General features: G+C 33.2%; 1 protein-coding gene across 1 annotated transcript; it reads left to right on the top strand.

The window, feature by feature from the left end:
• Window positions 1-1,323: 1,323 nt before the first annotated feature.
• On the top strand, window positions 1,324-11,450 carry LOC129308178 (uncharacterized). The gene is given in 8 exon segments (XM_054949220.1): window positions 1,324-1,395; window positions 1,500-1,902; window positions 2,983-3,069; window positions 4,177-4,359; window positions 4,481-4,567; window positions 4,667-4,738; window positions 9,158-9,296; window positions 9,299-11,450. Coding segments are annotated over 7 exon segments (2,583 nt in total). The 5' UTR covers window positions 1,324-1,395; window positions 1,500-1,680; the 3' UTR covers window positions 11,092-11,450.
• Window positions 11,451-18,713: the final 7,263 nt, after the last annotated feature.

The raw sequence follows: 18,713 nt of genomic DNA, 5'->3' as shown, positions 1-18,713 counted from the left end.
AAAAACACTCTCATCCTATCATATTGTCAATTTGTGAATAAAAAATTAAATAAATAATTATAATGATAACAATTTTTTATTAAAAAATAAATAACTCCCTTAAATATATAATAAAATATGATGACTTATAATTTTTTTTTAAATTTTAATGAGGTCAATCGAGGTCTGGGATTAAAGCACAATATAATATGAATGAGAGTTTTTTTTTTTAGTTATGGGTTTACTTAGAATATTTAAAAATAGTTAAGGACAAAATAGTCAAAAAAATTAACTCCACTCCAAAATAGCCCAATTTGGAGGGGAGCAATATGAGGGAAGTCCCCTCCAAAATTTATTAACCAAATGAGGGCTCCCCTCTTTCAAAACCCCCAAACCAAACACACTTTTAAGAATGTCATTTATAGATGGAGAAAAATCTTTTGACTAAAGTTATCTTTTAACGCTTAAAATTATTGTTATTTATAACATCTTTCATTTTATTATTAATTAACACACCACATAATTCTTATCTTATCTTCTTCTACGCATACATATTTATTAATTTAAAAATGCACTAGAAATATATGCACGGATTCATTAGAAGGCATAAGAGGGCTTCGATAACGGAAGTTAAGAAGATTATGAAAAAAGAAAAAATACACCTGTTGTCCATGTGGAGTCCATGTCAACACTTGTTAGTCGTTTGCTATGTTCGAAATTTTCTCATGTCATGTTGTTATTAATAACTTAACGATTTGAAATTGGTGCATTGAACTTGGAAGCAAAAGCAATTTAAAAATTCAGTTCTCTTTTCTCCTGAATTTTTTTTAAGAGTATTCTATATTAAAAGGTGGAGTAATATTTTTTAAATAATTTTGTAAAAACAAAATCATCCTTTCATTAAAGACTTTATCATCTGTTAATGTAAAATAATTATAAGGTTTACACATTGTGTTATAAAGGCATTTTAACTTGTTTTGGTATCGTTTCACTTCTAAAATCAAGCTCAATTCAATTCTATTCCTTTTAGCTTACTTTACTTTAGATAGTCAAAATGAATTAAAATGCCTTACTATCATTATACATAGGTCTCTCAACTAATGAAAATGATATGGGTATAGAAGGATAATTTTGTTCCTACATAAAATTATTTAAAGGAAATATTACGCCAACTTCAACACAGGATGCGCAACATGCCTTAAAAATTTTTTGGAAAGAAAATGGTCTATGGCCCTTAAAAATTTTGAAACCACAAAGGCTAAATGAAAAATCAGAAAAGCTTCAAGGGCTACATTTTAGTTGTCCCAAAATCAGATTAGACGAAAGCTAACTGCCTCGTCGACTCCGGATTCCGGATTCCGGGATTCCGCCCACTCCATAGTTACTGTTCCTATCCGTATCCTCCCGATTCGGCGAGTAGGTTCTTTCTCTCTCTGCCCAGGATCAGATACACTTAACAACACATACGTTACATACACACAGATTTTTCTCACCAATTTTGATTTTTCACTGTACTGCAGGGGGTCTATATATATATATATATTTTTTTTTTTTTCTTAGTTTTTTTTTTTTTTTTACTTTGTTCTTATAATCAATTCAGATTCTTTCTCACCGTGCTTCTCCATCCTGAGTACTTCACTCAGTTTAGGGCTTTTCCACTTTCTTGCAATACGATTTGTATCCTGATTACTCGATCTGAGCATGGAAGGTCGAGATTTGACATTGTCGCCTTCCTCTACGTCAACGGCCGCCCCTGCCCTTAGTCGCGATGGTTCTTCGCCGGCTGATGCCTCCGATGATGCTGGTTTCTCGGTTACTGTTGCGTTGGCAAAAGAAGCTGTCTTCCATTTTCAGTCGGGAAAGTTCGTCGAATGTGTTGAGTTCTTGAACCAGCTCTTGCTGATGAAACAAGACGATCCGAAGGTCATCTTTCTTTATCATCTTGCATGGATACTGATCCTACTAGCGTCGTTAACTTTGGTAGTCGCTTTTATTTTTCCTCTGGGCGAAATAATTCTGGAAATGGTTAACATTCACTTAAGCATTTCCATTTATATTTCTATCTGAATAGTTGTGACAAGAATCCATTCTATTCTCCTTCCCAGATTTTAGTAGGTGTTCATGGTATGTTCTTCCCCTTCCCTTCCTTGGCCGTTAGTGGTCTTCAATTGATTCATCAGTTCAAGTTTTCTTTTTTGTTAAGTGATAAAGTTCAATCTATAAAGTTCAATCTTGGTGAATCCCGGTTGCACTATCGGGCAGGCTCTTCCTGTGAAGTTTTTGCTGCTATAAAGGCAAATGCAAATGGATAGAAAGTTTTTCTTGGGGGAAAGCACTAGACGAATGGCTGAATATGAAGTGTTAAGCAGTTTGGATGTTTACATTGGGGAATGCCTCCGTATGTTTTGGGAAGAAAGATGTTTAGACGTCCTGCCCTCAGTTCTCTTTCAAACTTTAAAAAAGAAGGATGTTGGACTTTTAGAAGAACATATATTGAATCTAAAGTGGAATGCTGGAGTAATTTCAACAGAGAAACTTTGAGCTTGTGTTCTGTTCAAGGGCACACTTATCATTCGTTTGCACGTGCAACACTAAGTTAACAAAATAAATATCCACTTTTCTTGGAATTGGAGTTGTTGCAGCCTTGCATTGTGGATTAAGTGCGCTCTTGAAGCTGATTTTTCTACCAGAGTGAAAACAGATACTGAGCACTATAAGTTTTTTTTGTTTTAGATTGCTTGGAGCTGCCGTCCGTGCCTGTAGTTATCAAGAATTAATGTTCTCTTTTCCTGGGAGTCTTATATTTTAAAGTCTCATTGATATTAAATTGGCTGTAGGCAATATTAATGGTAGCAGAAAGATTTGTTATCATTCATATTCCAGCCTGTTTAATACAATTAGGGAGGATGGTCATGGTGGGATCATAGGTTTAATACGACCTACCAAGTCTGCTATCCTATTTCTGAATATATAAGATTTTAAATTTAAATACTCATGTTTCAGGTCCTTCATAATATTGCAATTACGAAATCCTTCCAAGATGTTTGCTTGAACCCCCAAAAGTTGTTTGAAGTACTTAATCGTGTAAAGGTAAGACTTGCCCCCTTTCTTTTTCATCATTCTCTCCTTGTGGTTTATATGGAAATGTTAGCTTTGTTGTAGCTTCTTCTTCTTTCTTTCTTTCTTTCTTTTTTTTTTTGGGGGGGGGTTGGTTGGCTCTTCTGGGAAATTAATATGTTCCTTATTCTTTTTTTGGTTTGGGATGTTCGGATTTTGTCCCCTGAAAAGTGTGGGTTTTAATGAATGATAGTTTTCTTATATGGTTTCCCAAACTCTACACGAGAAAGGGAATATAATTGTGTTGTCATCAGCAAATTAAAAATTGTAATGACAAAGTAATATGGTGATAGCTTAGTCTTATATTTTGAATTCTGCAAACTCAAAAATTGTGCTAACTCAAACTATCAGTAGTTCATGAGCCTTTAAGCAATATGCATGTGAACACATTTTCTTTTAATTTTGGGGGAAGGGAGTTTGAAATTTCTCAATATGAACCAGGCTGAAAATGGTGGGATGGAGGTTTAAAATTTTACCATGTGCCTTGGTCTAGATTGATCTTAAGTACCTTCTTGCTTCACATGATAGTAAATCCTAGTCATGGAGAATATTTCTTTCACTGGGATGAGAGAGCTGCAAAGATGGGGAATTTCTAATACCTGGTTGGCTTATTTGCATAAATAGTTATGCCAATCATTAACTATTAAATTCTTTAATCTGGGTTCTTTATGCTAATATTTATGGATGGAAACAGATTTATACATGCATACTGAGACCTAAATGATATACTTTAAGTTAGGAAACACAAGTGTTCAAGGCTTGAGTATTATTTTTCTCATCAAATCTTCAGTCGAATGATTCCAGAGGAGGTATTAGAATATTGGTGACATATTCTTTCTACTCACACTTTCAATCTTTTGATGTCCATTTTTGTTTCCAATCTGCCCTCAAATTATAAAGTGATTAAGTGAGAATTGGTTAAATTTTAGGGTTTTGAAATTTGATTTGTACTAATTTTGGCCAGCATTTTTTTTTTAATTCTTTGAAGTTTCCATTTCTATTTAGTTGTACTTATGTTTTTGTCTTGGCCTCTTATTTAGTTGTGCTTACTACTGCATCTGGTTACTGCCATTGGTTCAGAGGAAATGTGACGAGCTTGCTTTTACTTCTGGAGAACATAGAGAGTCAGTTAAGAATGTTGGAAACAAAGTTGTTTTGGGATCCAAGGGCAGTAATGTTTCGTCACATCAGCTTTCAGGTGCTATGTGCACCACTGCATTGTATACAGATGAGTTTGACTCTTCTGTGGCAATGCTAAATATTGTATGTTGGACTCCTTTTTAGTTTAAACTCTGTGTCGTAAGTATCTTTATCTTTTAATTTCAGCATATAAATTTTGTTAAAATATTTTGTTTGTTTGTTTTTGTGATTTTCATTTCTATAGGCCATTATTTGGTTCCATCTTCATGAGTACAGAAAGACATTGTCCGTTTTGGAACCCCTCTATCAAAATATTGAACCCATAAATGAGGTATATTTTGAATTAATGAAATGTTATATTATTCTGGAAGTTGCAATTTGTTGACTGCTTTGTTTTTGGATTCTTTTGGGGTTCTCTTTAAAAAAGCAGACAACAGCTCTACACATATGCCTGCTGCTACTTGATGCTAGCCTTGCTTGCCATGATGCCTCAAAATCAGCTGTAAGTTGCATTTATAATTGAACAAGTTTATTTGCAGCCTTTGTTGGACTTTGTTAGATTTTCAGAATTATTATCAACAGCTTCAAGTGTTGTTGATGAACTGTTGATCCCTGACTTTTATATTTTAGGGTTAAAGTGCAAATCCACCCCTGAACTATCATGCGAGAAGCAGTTGGTATTCTTAACTCTTACAAAGTGCAATATTCCCCTTGAGCTTTCAAAAAGAGTGCAATGTTTCCCTACATTAACGCATTCTGTTTTTTGACTGTGAATGAGCTATATTTGACTGTGAAATGCTTTGTTAGCTATGGCTTGACACTTGGCATATCCTATGTAAAAGTAGCATTCATATGGCTGAGTGTGGGAAATAAAAATCAGCAAACCACATTCAAAGTAAAAGGAAAAAATAAATCTAAAAACAAAGTCTAAAATTTAGAGGAAAAAAAAAAGGGATGGTGATGGAACTTGGATTTGAGGAAGTGGACAAGGCTGCTGGGTGTAAAAGGAGGAGCAAGATGATCGAGAAGTTGAAGCTCTATTGTTCTAGAAATGTCAATATTAATAGAGCTACTCAGATTAGTTCTGAATTGGGCATTCCCCTCACAAGAAACCTTGGCAAATACCTTGGTATCCCTCTTATCCACGAAAGGGCATCCAAGCTTACCTTTGCCCTTTTACTTGACAAAGTATGCTCTCGCCTTTCTAATTGGAGAAGTCGTTTCCTCAACATCGTTGGCAAGGCTGTCCTTATTAATTCTGTCCTTTTGGCCATTCCTAGCTACTCTATGCAGACCATGTTGTTACCTAATAATGTCCTAACTGAACTTGAGAGAAACTCTAGAAATTTTCTTTTGAGACTCTTCTGACGGACACAAAAAACCCCATCTTCTTTCTTGGGATTGTGTTACCACGGAGAAATTTTATGGAGATCTTGGCATCAAAAAGTTTAAAGCTTAAAATATTGCTTTTATCATGAAACTTGGTCTCATCACTCAACCTAATCGCCTTTGGGTCAGGATCCTCCATGACAAATATAAATCTCTTAAACCCACTATTCCTATGGTTTATAAACCTAGCTCCTCCTCATCTACTTGGAATAGCATGTCTAAAGTTTGGGATCGATTCATGGCACACGTCGGTTGGGAAGTTGGTAAGGGTGACCAAATTTCATTTTGGTATAGTAAGTGGTCCCTTCTTCCAGAACCTCTTGTTAAGTATGCTTTTTCTACTGCTGAGCACATTCTTCATGCAAGAGTTTCTAATCTTCGTAACCCCACAGGAGGATGAAATTTTAGCCTTCTAAACCGTCATCTCCATCCTGAGGTGATAAGACAAATTGCGCTGGTTCAACCACCTAATCCTAGTGGCGATGATGATGTACTTGTTTGGAGACCTTCTTCCGATGGGAATTTCTCTATCAAATCTGCTTACAAAGCTGTGGTCTCTCAAAAGGATCAAGCTAATGACAGCATTTGGTTTAAGATTTGAAAGTGGCCTGCATATGAAAAAATTAAGTATTTTCTCTGGAAAGCTGCTTGGGATAGACTTCTATTCAACTCCAACTATATCGAAGGGAATGCCCATTCTCAATGCATTTGCACCTTTGGTTGTAACATTCCGGACTCTTCTATTCACATTTTGAGAGATTGCATTGAAGCTCGTAATATTTGGATTAAACTTGTAAAACCTTCAAAACTTAATACCTTCTTCTCCCTTTCTGTGCAGGACTGGATATCTTGGAATGTCAAAGTTAAGGCGGGCAACCTAAATGAAAGAAGGATTTCTTGGCAGAAGCTATTTGCTCAAGTCTATTGGAACATCTAGAAGGTGCGCTGCAAAAGGATTTTTTTTGAAGATACTATTCAGGACATTGATATTGTCTTCTCTAGTACCCAACAAGTTATTAATGACATGAGGCTCCAATCAAAAGTTACCATTTTTAATCGTGATGGAAAAAGATTTGAAACATGTTGGAGACCTTCGGATACAAGTTGGATCTGCCTTGATGTTGATGGAGCTGTCGGTTCCAATGGAGTTGCATCCTGTGGCAAAATCATGCGTGATGACAAAGGTAACTGGATCAAGGGGTTCTCTAAATACCTTCTCTAAGTAACTGGATCAAGGTAACTGAACTTTTAGCCATTCTTGAAGGACTTCAGCTTTGTTGGAATATGTGGGGTTCTAATATCAACATACATTCTGACTATATGGAAGTCCTCTCACTTATTCAGCATAATATTTCTGACAATCATACTCTCTTTGGAACTATCAATAAAATCAAAGACCTTGTCATGAAAGATTGGATCATTACCTTCGATCACACGTTTAGGGAAGCAAATAGTTACACCGATTTTCTCGCTCACTAGACCTCTTAAGATAATTTAGATCTCATCATTTTTAATCATCTATCGCCGGGATGCAGATCCCACCTGGAATCTGATATGATTTGATTTGTACCATTCCCCCGCACGGTTTCCCATGGCTTTGTATTAAAAAAAAAAAGAGGAGGAGCAAGATGGTCTTAACGAAGTGAAGGAGGTGATGATAGTAAGGGTCGAGACTCAAGAGAAAAAGTAAGAGTAGGAAGTGGGGAAGGAGAAATATCAAGTGAGTCCAGAAGTTGAGGGTTGGGAATTTGAGAAAGGGGCAGTGATGATGACAAGGGTAATGGTTTAGCAATGGGATTCAGAAACTGCATCAAGGCCATTCGCCAATCAGGTTTCCATTGGTTTGGATGCCAAGATCAAGTTTTTGTTTGTCGGCCTTTTATTCTCCTGTTTTTTTTTTGGTAAAAATTCTTTTATTTTCTTACATTGCATTGATCTCATGCTTTACTTTGAAGAAGCGAAACACAAATATTGGGGGAAGGGATCGCAAGTAGAGGGTGGCAAGATCGTTCACCATTCTAAGTCCAGAGCCATTCAGTCAGTCTGGATCACCTAAGTGTGAAGTCCAGATTTGCCTCATCCCTAGTCCTCACATTAGGCCTTTCATTATATTATTATGCATTTAGATCTTCTCTCAGTGTTGATGTTTCTTGAGTTTAGGGTTCCGATTTTCTTTTTCATTTGATTTTCATATTTTGGGTTTGTTGTGAATTTCTAGGCTTCATCTTCTTTGTTGGATCTTCTTCTTGAGATTTCATAGAAGCTACCCATGTTTGAATGACAAATAAGCAAAGTTTTAATCGAGAGAGAAAAAAAAAGTGAGGGAGACGCCACATGGGCATGCCACCTAAGCCAATCAACTAACAGTCAAATGTTTTGATCTGTTAAATTTGGGTGACATTGCTCTGTTTAAAGGTCCAGGGCAACATTGCAGTTTTTAAGAGTTAAGGATATCGACCCCTTGCATGATAGTTCAGGGGCGGATTCACACTTTAACCCTATATTTTAGGTGTGTTGCAGGTGTTTGGACATTTGAGTGGTGAGACTGAGTGATTTTTTTGAAATATACAGTGATATAAATATCGCTGATGCTTGTGAGTTTCTTATTTTATGACTGCTCCTTTTGTGTCAAAGTGAACCAAAGCTACCAAGTATACTCAGAGTAATCATTGATCAAAATGACAAAGTATAGAAATCTAGTCAATGAGTTTTGACTTACATGAGTTTCTTATTTATAGTGCATGTACAAGAAAATGCTATAATGACTAATTATATAATAATATCCCTATTAATAACAAGATCACGTAACATGATCTCCTTGATTTTTTACCATCATCACAATTATTAGCATAATCAATCATAATCAACTGATTCCTTATCGTTAATATGTTTTGAGGAAGAATTGGGTTGCCCCTGGAATTGGTCATAGAAGTAGGGAGTTCTAAAGATTAACTATGTTTGCTTTCCTTCTTGGAATGTGGAGGGGCAGGACGACCTTTGTTGTAGTTATGTTTGTTTTCTCTCTACTATTGTTTATGGATGATTTCTTATCCTATATGTTCATATAGTCACTTAATTTTCTTTGTTCATTACAATTTTGTTATTGTTTTTTTATTACTTTTTTTATGATTAGGTATTGAGAATATTTTAATTGGTTTGATTTCAGAAGTATCTACTAGTTATTTTGTATTTAGAAATTTGTCATACATATTTCAGATAATGCTTGGTATGGTAGAATTATAGTAATGTAAAATATGGGTTTCGAATATGCCAAGAGTTTTTGTGATACAAAGGAACACACACACACACACACACACACACACACAGGAGAGTTCTTTCTTCTTGCTCTAGATTATGAGCATATTTTGAAGTGATTTTGATCATTAGTTTAGTACTTTTGGTAGTTAAAAAAAAAAAAATTCTGGACACAATATGTGTGAGGAGCTTATAGATTTTATTTTTGGGTTTTGTTTTTGTTTTCTATAAGCCTTTCACAAGTGCAAAATCCTGATGCTGGAATCTGGTTTGTCAGGATGTTTTGTCTTATCTGGAAAGGGCATTTGGTGTTAATGTAAGTCAAGGCGACAATGGAAGCATAGCACAGCAACAATCTGCAAACGTAATTACCAAGCCCTCATCAGCCCCTAGTGGTCCATCAGTTGCAGATGCGTCGGTTCTGATCTGGGGTCAATTGCTAATGCGCCTGAAAATCATCTGTCTAGAGCTTTTTCTGAAGAGGCCCTTGATTATGAAGCCATGATACTGGATATGGGTGGACAAAATTTAAGCAGGCCAACTGGCATATCTTCAAATGACCTATCAAGAGTATCGGTTGATAGGTTTTCTAATGTTGAGTTGAAGCTTAAATTTCAACTTTACAAGGTTGAATTTTTGCTGCTAACTAGGAATTTGAAGTTAGCAAAACGTGAAGTCAAGCTGGCTATGAACATTGCACGTGGAAGAGATTCTTCAATGGCTCTTCTTTTGAAATCTCAGCTTGAATATGCTCGTGGTAACCACCGCAAAGCAATTAAGCTATTGATGGTAGCAAACAACCAGACAGACACAGCGTTTTTGAGCATTTTCCACAACAATCTTGGTTGCATTTACTATCAACTTGGGAAATACCAGACATCATCAGTGTTTTTCTCAAAGGCATTGACTAATTGTTCATCCCTTAGGAAGAACCAACCACTAAAACTACCGACTTTCTCACAGGATAACACTCTTCTTATCATATATAATTGTGGTATGCAGTACTTGGTTTGTGGAAAGCCATTACTTGCTGCTCGCTGTTTTCAGAAGTCTAGTATTGTCTTATACAATAAGCCTCTCTTGTGGCTTCGGCTCTCGGAATGCTGTCTAATGGCTTTGGAAAAGGGCCTAATTAAATCAAGTTGTGTTTTATCAACTAGGTTGGAAGTTGGAGTACGTGTTGTTGGGAATGGGAAATTGAGGCAACTTGTATTGAACGATGGGATTCCAAGATATGGATGTGTAGAGTTGCTTGACAGAGATGACTGTCATCTCAAAAATGATATGCAGCTGAATTTATCGATGCCTCTGGCCCGGCAGTGCCTCTTAAATGTCCTATACTTGCTTGACTCCAACAAGAAAGATAGGTTAAAATATGAAATGCCTTTAAATTCAAGGGAGGAAAATAATTCTGGTGAAGTGTCATCCAACAATTCAAACAATAAGAATTTACTTGGAATCGATTCCAAGGCATTTTCATTAGCGTTAAACTCAGGTCAGGCTAATTCAAACGGGGACATGAAAGAACAAAAGGGAAGTACTAATCAAGAAGTCATTCAGAGCTCCCTTTCCTATTATGAAGATACTTGCAGAAGAGAAAATTTATTGATTAAGCAGGTAGCTCTTGCTAACCTGGCATACGTGGAATTGGAATTGGATAACCCTGTTAAGGCGTTGTCAGTTGCAGCATCACTTCTAGAACTTCCAGAATGTTCTAGAATATATCACTTTCTAGGCCATGTTTATTCAGCAGAGGCCCTTTGCTTGCTAAACAGACCAGCTGAAGCTGCTGAGCATTTGTCAATTTATTTGTCTGGGGGAAACACTGTTGAATTGCCTTTCAGTCAAGGGGACTGCAAGAAATGGCAAATGGATAGAACTGCTGTATGTGAAGATGGAACTGGAGGATCTGTGACTGCCAACATTTCCTCGTCTGATGACTCGCAATGCATCGATTGTCTCAAGCCAGAAGAGGCACGGGGAATAATCTATGCAAATTTTGCAGCATTATCTGCAATGCAGGGTGAGTTAGACCAAGCCCATCAATTAATAACCCGGGCATTATCCATATTGCCAAACAGTCCAGAAGCCACACTTACTGCAATTTATGTGGATCTCTTGCTAGGTAAGCCGAAAGAAGCTTTATCCAAATTAAAAAAATGTAGCCGCGTTAAGTTCCTTCCAAGTACAATTACATCGAACAACTCGTAGAGTCTTGTATTCATGGGCTCTATCATTTCTTCCTGGTCTTCTTCTCGGGTCCAGTTAGCAGGTAGCTTAATCTTTCCATAGCATTTATAACATATATATAAGTTCAGCTATTCAGAGAATAAGTATTGATGGTTCATTTATTCCTTTATAATTTTTAAATGTAGAAGTCATTCATAGGTGGTGGCTGTCTTTTAATTATTGCTACTGCCACCTTAGAAATTTGAAGTGTAATTTTTGTCGAGATTGTATCTTCACAGGCTAATTTAGTTAATATCCAAATGTGGAGTTCGTGCTAACATTGAGAAAGAACAGGAATATTTTATAATCTCTTTTTCAATCTAACTCCATCCTTATTTCCAGAGGCTTGGTTGTGTTTGATTCTAGAACCCTCATTTGTTCTAATTCTTTTCTGTATAGATTGATCCAATTTACCGTTACATTTCCCAGTTTGCAGTGTTTGAGTGTTATATGTGATAGTGGAATGATTGTTGGTACAAAATGACATTATTTTGGGAATGTTAATAAGTATTACTATATTTAATTGCTTATATTTTTATTAACTATTTAGCTTTTTTAATACGAATGTTGTAAACCTCTAATCTTCAACGTACCGGGTGATCTTGAAATTGAACTTGGTGGTATTGTTCAATATAGATGTCATTGAAGTCATTAAATAAATTTAATTTCAACAAATATTTTGATGATTTTTAGTTTATTTTAATTATAATTTATAATTGTGGGAGGATATTAACTTTTGCTTAGAATTGGATGTTTCAATATGAAAATTTACCGACATTAGTTTTTAATCAATATTGTAAAATATAAATTGAAAATGAATTTATTTAATAACGAGATAACTTATTTTGTAGCGGCATGTCCTAGCTTTGCTGAATACTCAAACTAATTCCGCAGAAATTTGAGAGTAGTTTGGGGGTTTCCTTCTAGGAGAATAGCAATGAGGGCTTTCAGAAGCAACAATATTGCTATGCAGGTTTAAAAAATCTAAAATACCTTTGCATGTCCCAAAGTTCTCACTACAGTTAAATATATCATTGAAATAATACAAATGCTTCTGTCTCTGTTTTCCCCACAAAATATCATTGTTGCAGGCATGAGCGGTTGAATCTGCTCGAATGTGTTAAGGAGTCAATGGGAGATTTGAACCCTTGACTACTTGATTGTCTAAATATGGCCTGCCATTAAACCATCAAAATTATTTAATTTTATTTTGCAAAATATAATATGTATTATAACTTTTGTTTTTAAGCATTTATGTGAATTGTTGAACTTGGACAAGTTGTTAATATAGAATCACTTATAAATATTTGAATAAAACTTATTAATGCTTTTAAAACCTCACTTGTTTGATTTTTCACAACTTGTTTTAATATTGACAAGTTATTAATATTATGTGAAATAAAAAATATGTTAAAAATTATTTTTCAAGTATTTTCATGACTTTTGGTTAATCATGGATGAATAATTGTTAATAACTGAGCAACTCTTGTAAATATTCAAATATGAGTTTTAAATACATAAAAAAATTGGCAATTTTTATAACTTAACTTGGTCAACTATTTAAAATTTAGTTTTAATATTGACATGTTATTAATATTATGTTAAATAAAAAATATATATGTTATAATTCATTTTTCAAGAAATTTCATGAGTTTTTGTTAATTATGGACATTTTGTTAATAACTGAATAATCACTTGTAAATTTTTAAATATAACTTGCTAATTATAGATGCCTTGTTTTAAAAATTGGGTTTTAAAGATTGACTTGATTAGTGATGTTCATATTTACATGTGATTTTTCATATATTAGCAAGGTGTCGATAATTAACAAAATACAATGAAAATGCTTAAAACATAAATTTATAACATTATATTTTTTTTTACTTAACATAATATTGATAACATATCAATATTAAAGGAACAAGTGAAAGAAAAAAAAAATTGTAGTATTAAAATTTGACAAGTTTTTTTATGTGTTATAAAGTTATGTTTGAATATTTATAAATGATTATTCGGATATTAATAATAACTCATCCATGATTAACGAAAGTGCATGAAAATGCTTGGGAAATAAACTTATAACAAATAGTTTATTTTATTTGGCATAATATTGATAACTTATCAATGGTGAATGAATAAGTTGTGAAAAATTGAAGACATTGAGTTTTAAAAATTGTCAACTTTTTTATACATTAACAAATTATATTTGAATATTTAAAAGTGATTATTTGGATACTAACAATAGCTCATCCATAATTAATAACTCACATAAATGCTTCAAAATAAAAGTTATTTTATATATATATATATATATAATATTTTGTAACATATAACAAAAGAGTTTTAATGATTTAGTGGTAGTCTATTTTTTTAGAAAACCAAGGAGTCAAGAGTTTAAAACCCCCCAAAAAAAAAAACATTTGAACACCTATGCAATCAAATATGAGATTCACAATATGTCAATCTCTTAAATCTTCTTACTTTTATTCTCAATTTCAACTTGAGAAAAAGAAGTTGAAAGAGTTTTTATGAAGATGACCTCAATAAAGTAGAAGAAATAAGTCATTACTAAATTAAGTTAGAATCAAGCTTATCTCACACATAGTAAAATCAAGCTTCTACCTCGTTGATATTGTCCTCATGAATGTCTGAGAAATAAAGTAAGAAGATTGAAGAAATTAATGTGCTGCGAGTCTCATAAATTTAAAAATAAATAGTGGTTGGTTAAAATTGATGAGAAGGTGCTCGATAGTCTATATTTTTTTTATAATATAGGCCACCCAATATTTTTTGAAAAATAATTCATAGCTAAACTTGCACCTTTATACATGCTAAGATGGAGTACCACGTGTCACTTAAGTCAAAATTTCGTGAGCCCTACATGAAAGTTAACATCCGTTAAGTCAAAATTAATGAAAGCTACTTGATACTTTATTTTTTAAAGTTGAGAAGTTATTTCGCATCACTTGATAGTATGAGTTACTTCGTGTTTTTGAAAAAATAGTTGGTGGCCAAATTTGCAACTTTACCCTATATAAAATTGGTTGTTAATTTTTAAAACCTAGCTTGTTCAATTTTTTTAATACTTGTTCTTTCAATATTGATAATTTTTTAATATTATGTTAAATAAAAAATATATATGGTGTAAATTTATTTTTCAAGTATTTTTATAGGCTTTTGTTAATTATAAACATCGTAATATTAAATTCTAAATAATTACTTACAAATATTCAAACATAAGTTGTTAATTATAGATGCCTTGAGTAATTGTTCCAATATTAAGAACAAGACATTCATAATTAACAAAAGCCTATGAAAATATTTGAAAAAATTTATAATATACATTATTTTATTTAGCATAATATTGACAACTTATCAATATTAAATGAATAAGTTGTAAAAAATCAAACAAGTTTGGTTTGAAAAATTTATAATTTTTTTAATATTAACAAGTCATATTCAAATATTACAAGGAATTTTTTAAATATTAATAACCCATTCATGATTAACAACAGCTCATATAAATACTTGAAAACAAAAGTTATAATTTATATATTAAAAGATAATGATCCCCCCTCTATTTTACCTTAATTACAATACTTCTCCTTTAAATTTAAAAATCATATTAATTTTTATTAAAGTTAATAGTCATCAAACAAAAACCTTCATTCTACTTTCAAGATTTCATTTCATTCACATAACTATTAGTTAACTGTTAAATTATATATATTTGATCAAAATACCCTTCTTTAAATGTAAATGTTATCAAAAAATTAGTTGAGCTATTAAAAAAAATTATTGCATATATGTTTATTTTTTGAATTCATATTTTAAATTTTTTAGTTATGCAAAAAAAAATAAATAAAAGTTTGGAAAAAAAATATTTCAAACACAAGAAAAAAATTATTTAAATAAGAATTTAATATAATAAGAGATAAATCAGTCAATACAACTTATTTTATTTTTCTATAAATTTTATAATTTTAATAAAATATTTTAAAATTTTTATTTAAATACTGCCATGCTTAATTATTTAAAGTTCTTTAACTTGGGGAGAGAGAGAGAGAGATAAAATAGTTAGATTTTAAAGACAGCTCTACATAATTATAAATAAAAAATTAAGTATTTTAGAATTTTTAATGAAATATTTTTAGTAGTGTTAAAAATTGAATTAAAATACATATTCTGAAAAGAGAAAAGAAGGGAGGCCACAATATTCTATTATAAGAGACACACACGCACGCACACACACAAGTAACATATAATTAAAAAGGTTTAAAGGTTTAGTAGTAGTTTATATTTTGAACAATCAAGGAGTAAAGGGTTTAAATTTTGCCTTGGCACATTTGACCAGATTTGATCTTCAATAGCAGCCTCCCCGCTATCAATAGAGCTTCAACAACCGGTCAATGATGGCAACCCTTTAAAAAAAAACAAAGGCAGGGGCATTTATGCTATTTTCACTATACATTTAATTGCACTGAGGACCTTTGGGCTTCTAGAAGAATTTTAGATTTCTTTGAATTTGCATAGCAATATTGCTGCTTTAAATTTCCCTCATTGCAACTCTCCCTTTCTTTTACTTCAATTCTTGTCAAATTTGTCTTCCAGAATGTTAAGTTTTTTTTATTGTTCATAGGTATTTTCTTACTAAAGATAATTCTATTTAAGACATAATATGGGTGCCTCTCATAATGAGGATTTGAACCTTTATTTGTCACACCTTTATTTGTCACATGGTGACATCATGTTGTGAGGAACTAGCCCCTTCTACTAGATTGAATATTTTAAGAATGCCAAATTTACTTATCTTCAAGTTGTAAGGTGTAATATCCTAAAAATTTAAACTTGATTAACTATGTGTAATTAGGGTAATTAAGTTTAATCTTTTGATGTGGTGTGTGGCCAAAAAGATTTAATAAGTGTGTTTGATTGTGATTTTAGCTCTAAAAATGGGTCTAAAGTGAAGTTAGACCATCCGGATATTAAGAGTGGAGGAAAAAGTGAAGAAAGGTTGTTTGCGCCACATGTCACGATGCGAGGAACGTCTGCCACAGTGTATAGATGCAACCAATGTAAATTGGGCCTCTCTATGCCATGCGCCGCTGCGGGAGGCTGCATGGGCTGTGGCACATGGCTAAAATCCTACATAAGTCAATTCGTGTTTGCATGAAAGATTAGATGAGAAGAGATGGAGAAAATGAAAGGCACAAAATTGCTTTGCTAAGACATGAAGTTGGGATTCATTGGAGATAATGTGGAGCTTCCAAACACCTAAGGTAAGTGCATTGTATTTCTCTTCTCCTTTTCTTCCATTTTCATGAGGAGTTAAGTTAGGGTGAGTCGAGAGAGTAATTTTCAGTTCTTTTGAGCTATGGGTTCAAACTTATTGGCTAAGATGGATATAATGAGAGTGGTTTAAAATATTTAAACCTTATATTAATGATTTTATGAGTTGTTGGTTGATGGGAGCTATTAATACACGAAAATAGCAATAAATGAGGTTGCTAGGAGTGTTTGTTAATCATTAATGGTGATCTAATGGCTCATTAATGACAAGTGAGTTATTGAAACCTAGTAAACCCATTGGATATGATGAGTAGTAAGTTTATGACTTGATGAAAAAAGAATGTGGAGTTGTAATGTTGGAAATTGCCAAAAAATGGGGTAATAATGATATTCTTGTGATTGGTTATAGATTATTTAATTCCGGCACCATTCAAGCTAATTTGGAAGCTTTGAAAGTTGGTATTGTGAGAGCTAAACATTTAACCTCTCAAAGATTTAAGGTAACCTTTCAATGGTTGAATTGCATAAATATGTATAATATGTGCATAGCGTGATCATTAGCGAGAGTTTGCCTAGGGAAAGGAGTAGATTAGTAAATCCATGTGGTACTAGTGGCTTATCATTGGAATTAAAAGCTTTCCTTGGCACCGATTGTTAGAATTAGGAGGTCGCCATTATGCCATAATTGATTCGAAAATGTCTCACTTATTCTTTAAAGGACTCGAATGTAACTAGTCTCCATTAGTTCATGAGGAGGCTAGATTAAGGGTACAACACTTATGATTATTAGTATTGGGAAAAACTGCAGTATATAAGTGAGTAAGTTAACTTTGACCTGGTAGCTTCTAAGTAGAAAGTTGGGTTAGTCTAAGTTGTGGACATAGCCACTTAATAGCCACCGATTTTATGTTGGAGATAACAAGAGGGTATAAGGTTGGCTTTGGATTATGCATCTATTTCTAGTCACATGGTTGTTATTATTGTGGTTCAACGTGTTTTAAAGGTGTATAGTTGTTATTTTTACGACCTTATATTGTGTATATTTGAGATGCATGATAATATATGTTATATGCCTAGTCACATGATTGTTATTGCTGTGGTTGAGGCTATATTTGCTATATGTGCATTATATGTGAATTTATTGCCATTTGCATCCATTCAAATTGATATGCAACTATATAGATTAGGTGGACCTTGGTTATTGAGTCGTTGTACTCACCCCTCATTCTTTAATATTCTTAAGGCCTAACTCATCAGATCTAGGTTGGAGAAACACTTTAAGGCTTAGGATTTTGTGTGTAAATCCTACATATAGGCCTCCTTGTTTTATTTATGTGTATTGAATGATGCTAATTTGCCAAATAGGACTCATGATTGTTTTGATCTATTTCCCTTATCATTGTGAAAATCAGGTGTATTTTATGCCCTCAGTTAGTGAGATGTGGTTGTAAAACTTGTATAAAGCCAAAATACTTGTGCAAGTAGGGAAAAGTATATTTTGATGGTTATGAATGAATATTGATGAATTTTTGTAAAATTTTCCTGAAATTAGGGATTGAGGGTTGCATTTATGATATGTGTGCATTTGAATGGGTGTGGTGTGTTGCACAACTCCAAAATCGTTCATTGAGTGTAGTCTAAGGGTTAGTGTAGTCTTTTGGCACATTGGTTGGAGTTTGAACACCTTAGTTGTGAGTTTTTGTGAAAAAGAAATGAATTTGGTATTAGGTGTCTAACTTTTGATAGAAGATGAATTTGATTGTGAAACTTATGCATTAGTTAGAGTTAAGAGAAAGCTCTCTATAGATACCTAAATCACTGCAATCGGATGTTGGACGAAGGTTTGGAATGCGTTGGAAGTTCACCCCCTATGTTATCAATTTGACAGCAAAATACTGTCAAACCCATGCAATGTGCCGTGGCGCATCTGTACAATTTACAGTCTTAAGATTTTATTCAAATGTTTTGATTCTTTCTTGATTTCCATGCTTCCGTAAACATTTTAAACTCTGATTTGAATATATTGAAAATGTATGTGAGTATTTTAAGTGCTGTAATCTTAAAATTCCATTTGTAAATTTTTAAACTATGTATATCCTATTTGCACAAATTTAGAAAACTTGGTAATCCTTATTGAGTTTAGACCCTTGATTACTTTGGCTTTTGAAAATATTGGTAATTAGTATAAGGAGATTACATAAGGTCTCCCTTACTAATCACCAATTAATACTAAAATTCAAGAAAATCAAGGAATTAACCTCAAAGTATGATTACCACATTTGTAGAATTACAATTTTAGGATCCTAAGTTTTCAA

Source organism: Prosopis cineraria, unplaced genomic scaffold (genome assembly GCF_029017545.1).
Source record: "Prosopis cineraria cultivar Desert tree isolate PC_DT_omini unplaced genomic scaffold, ASM2901754v1 PC4, whole genome shotgun sequence".
NCBI classification, from domain to species: Eukaryota; Viridiplantae; Streptophyta; class Magnoliopsida; order Fabales; family Fabaceae; genus Prosopis; species Prosopis cineraria.
The sequence above is the reverse complement of the archived record's forward strand: the minus strand, read 5'-3'. Positions and strand labels throughout refer to the sequence as shown.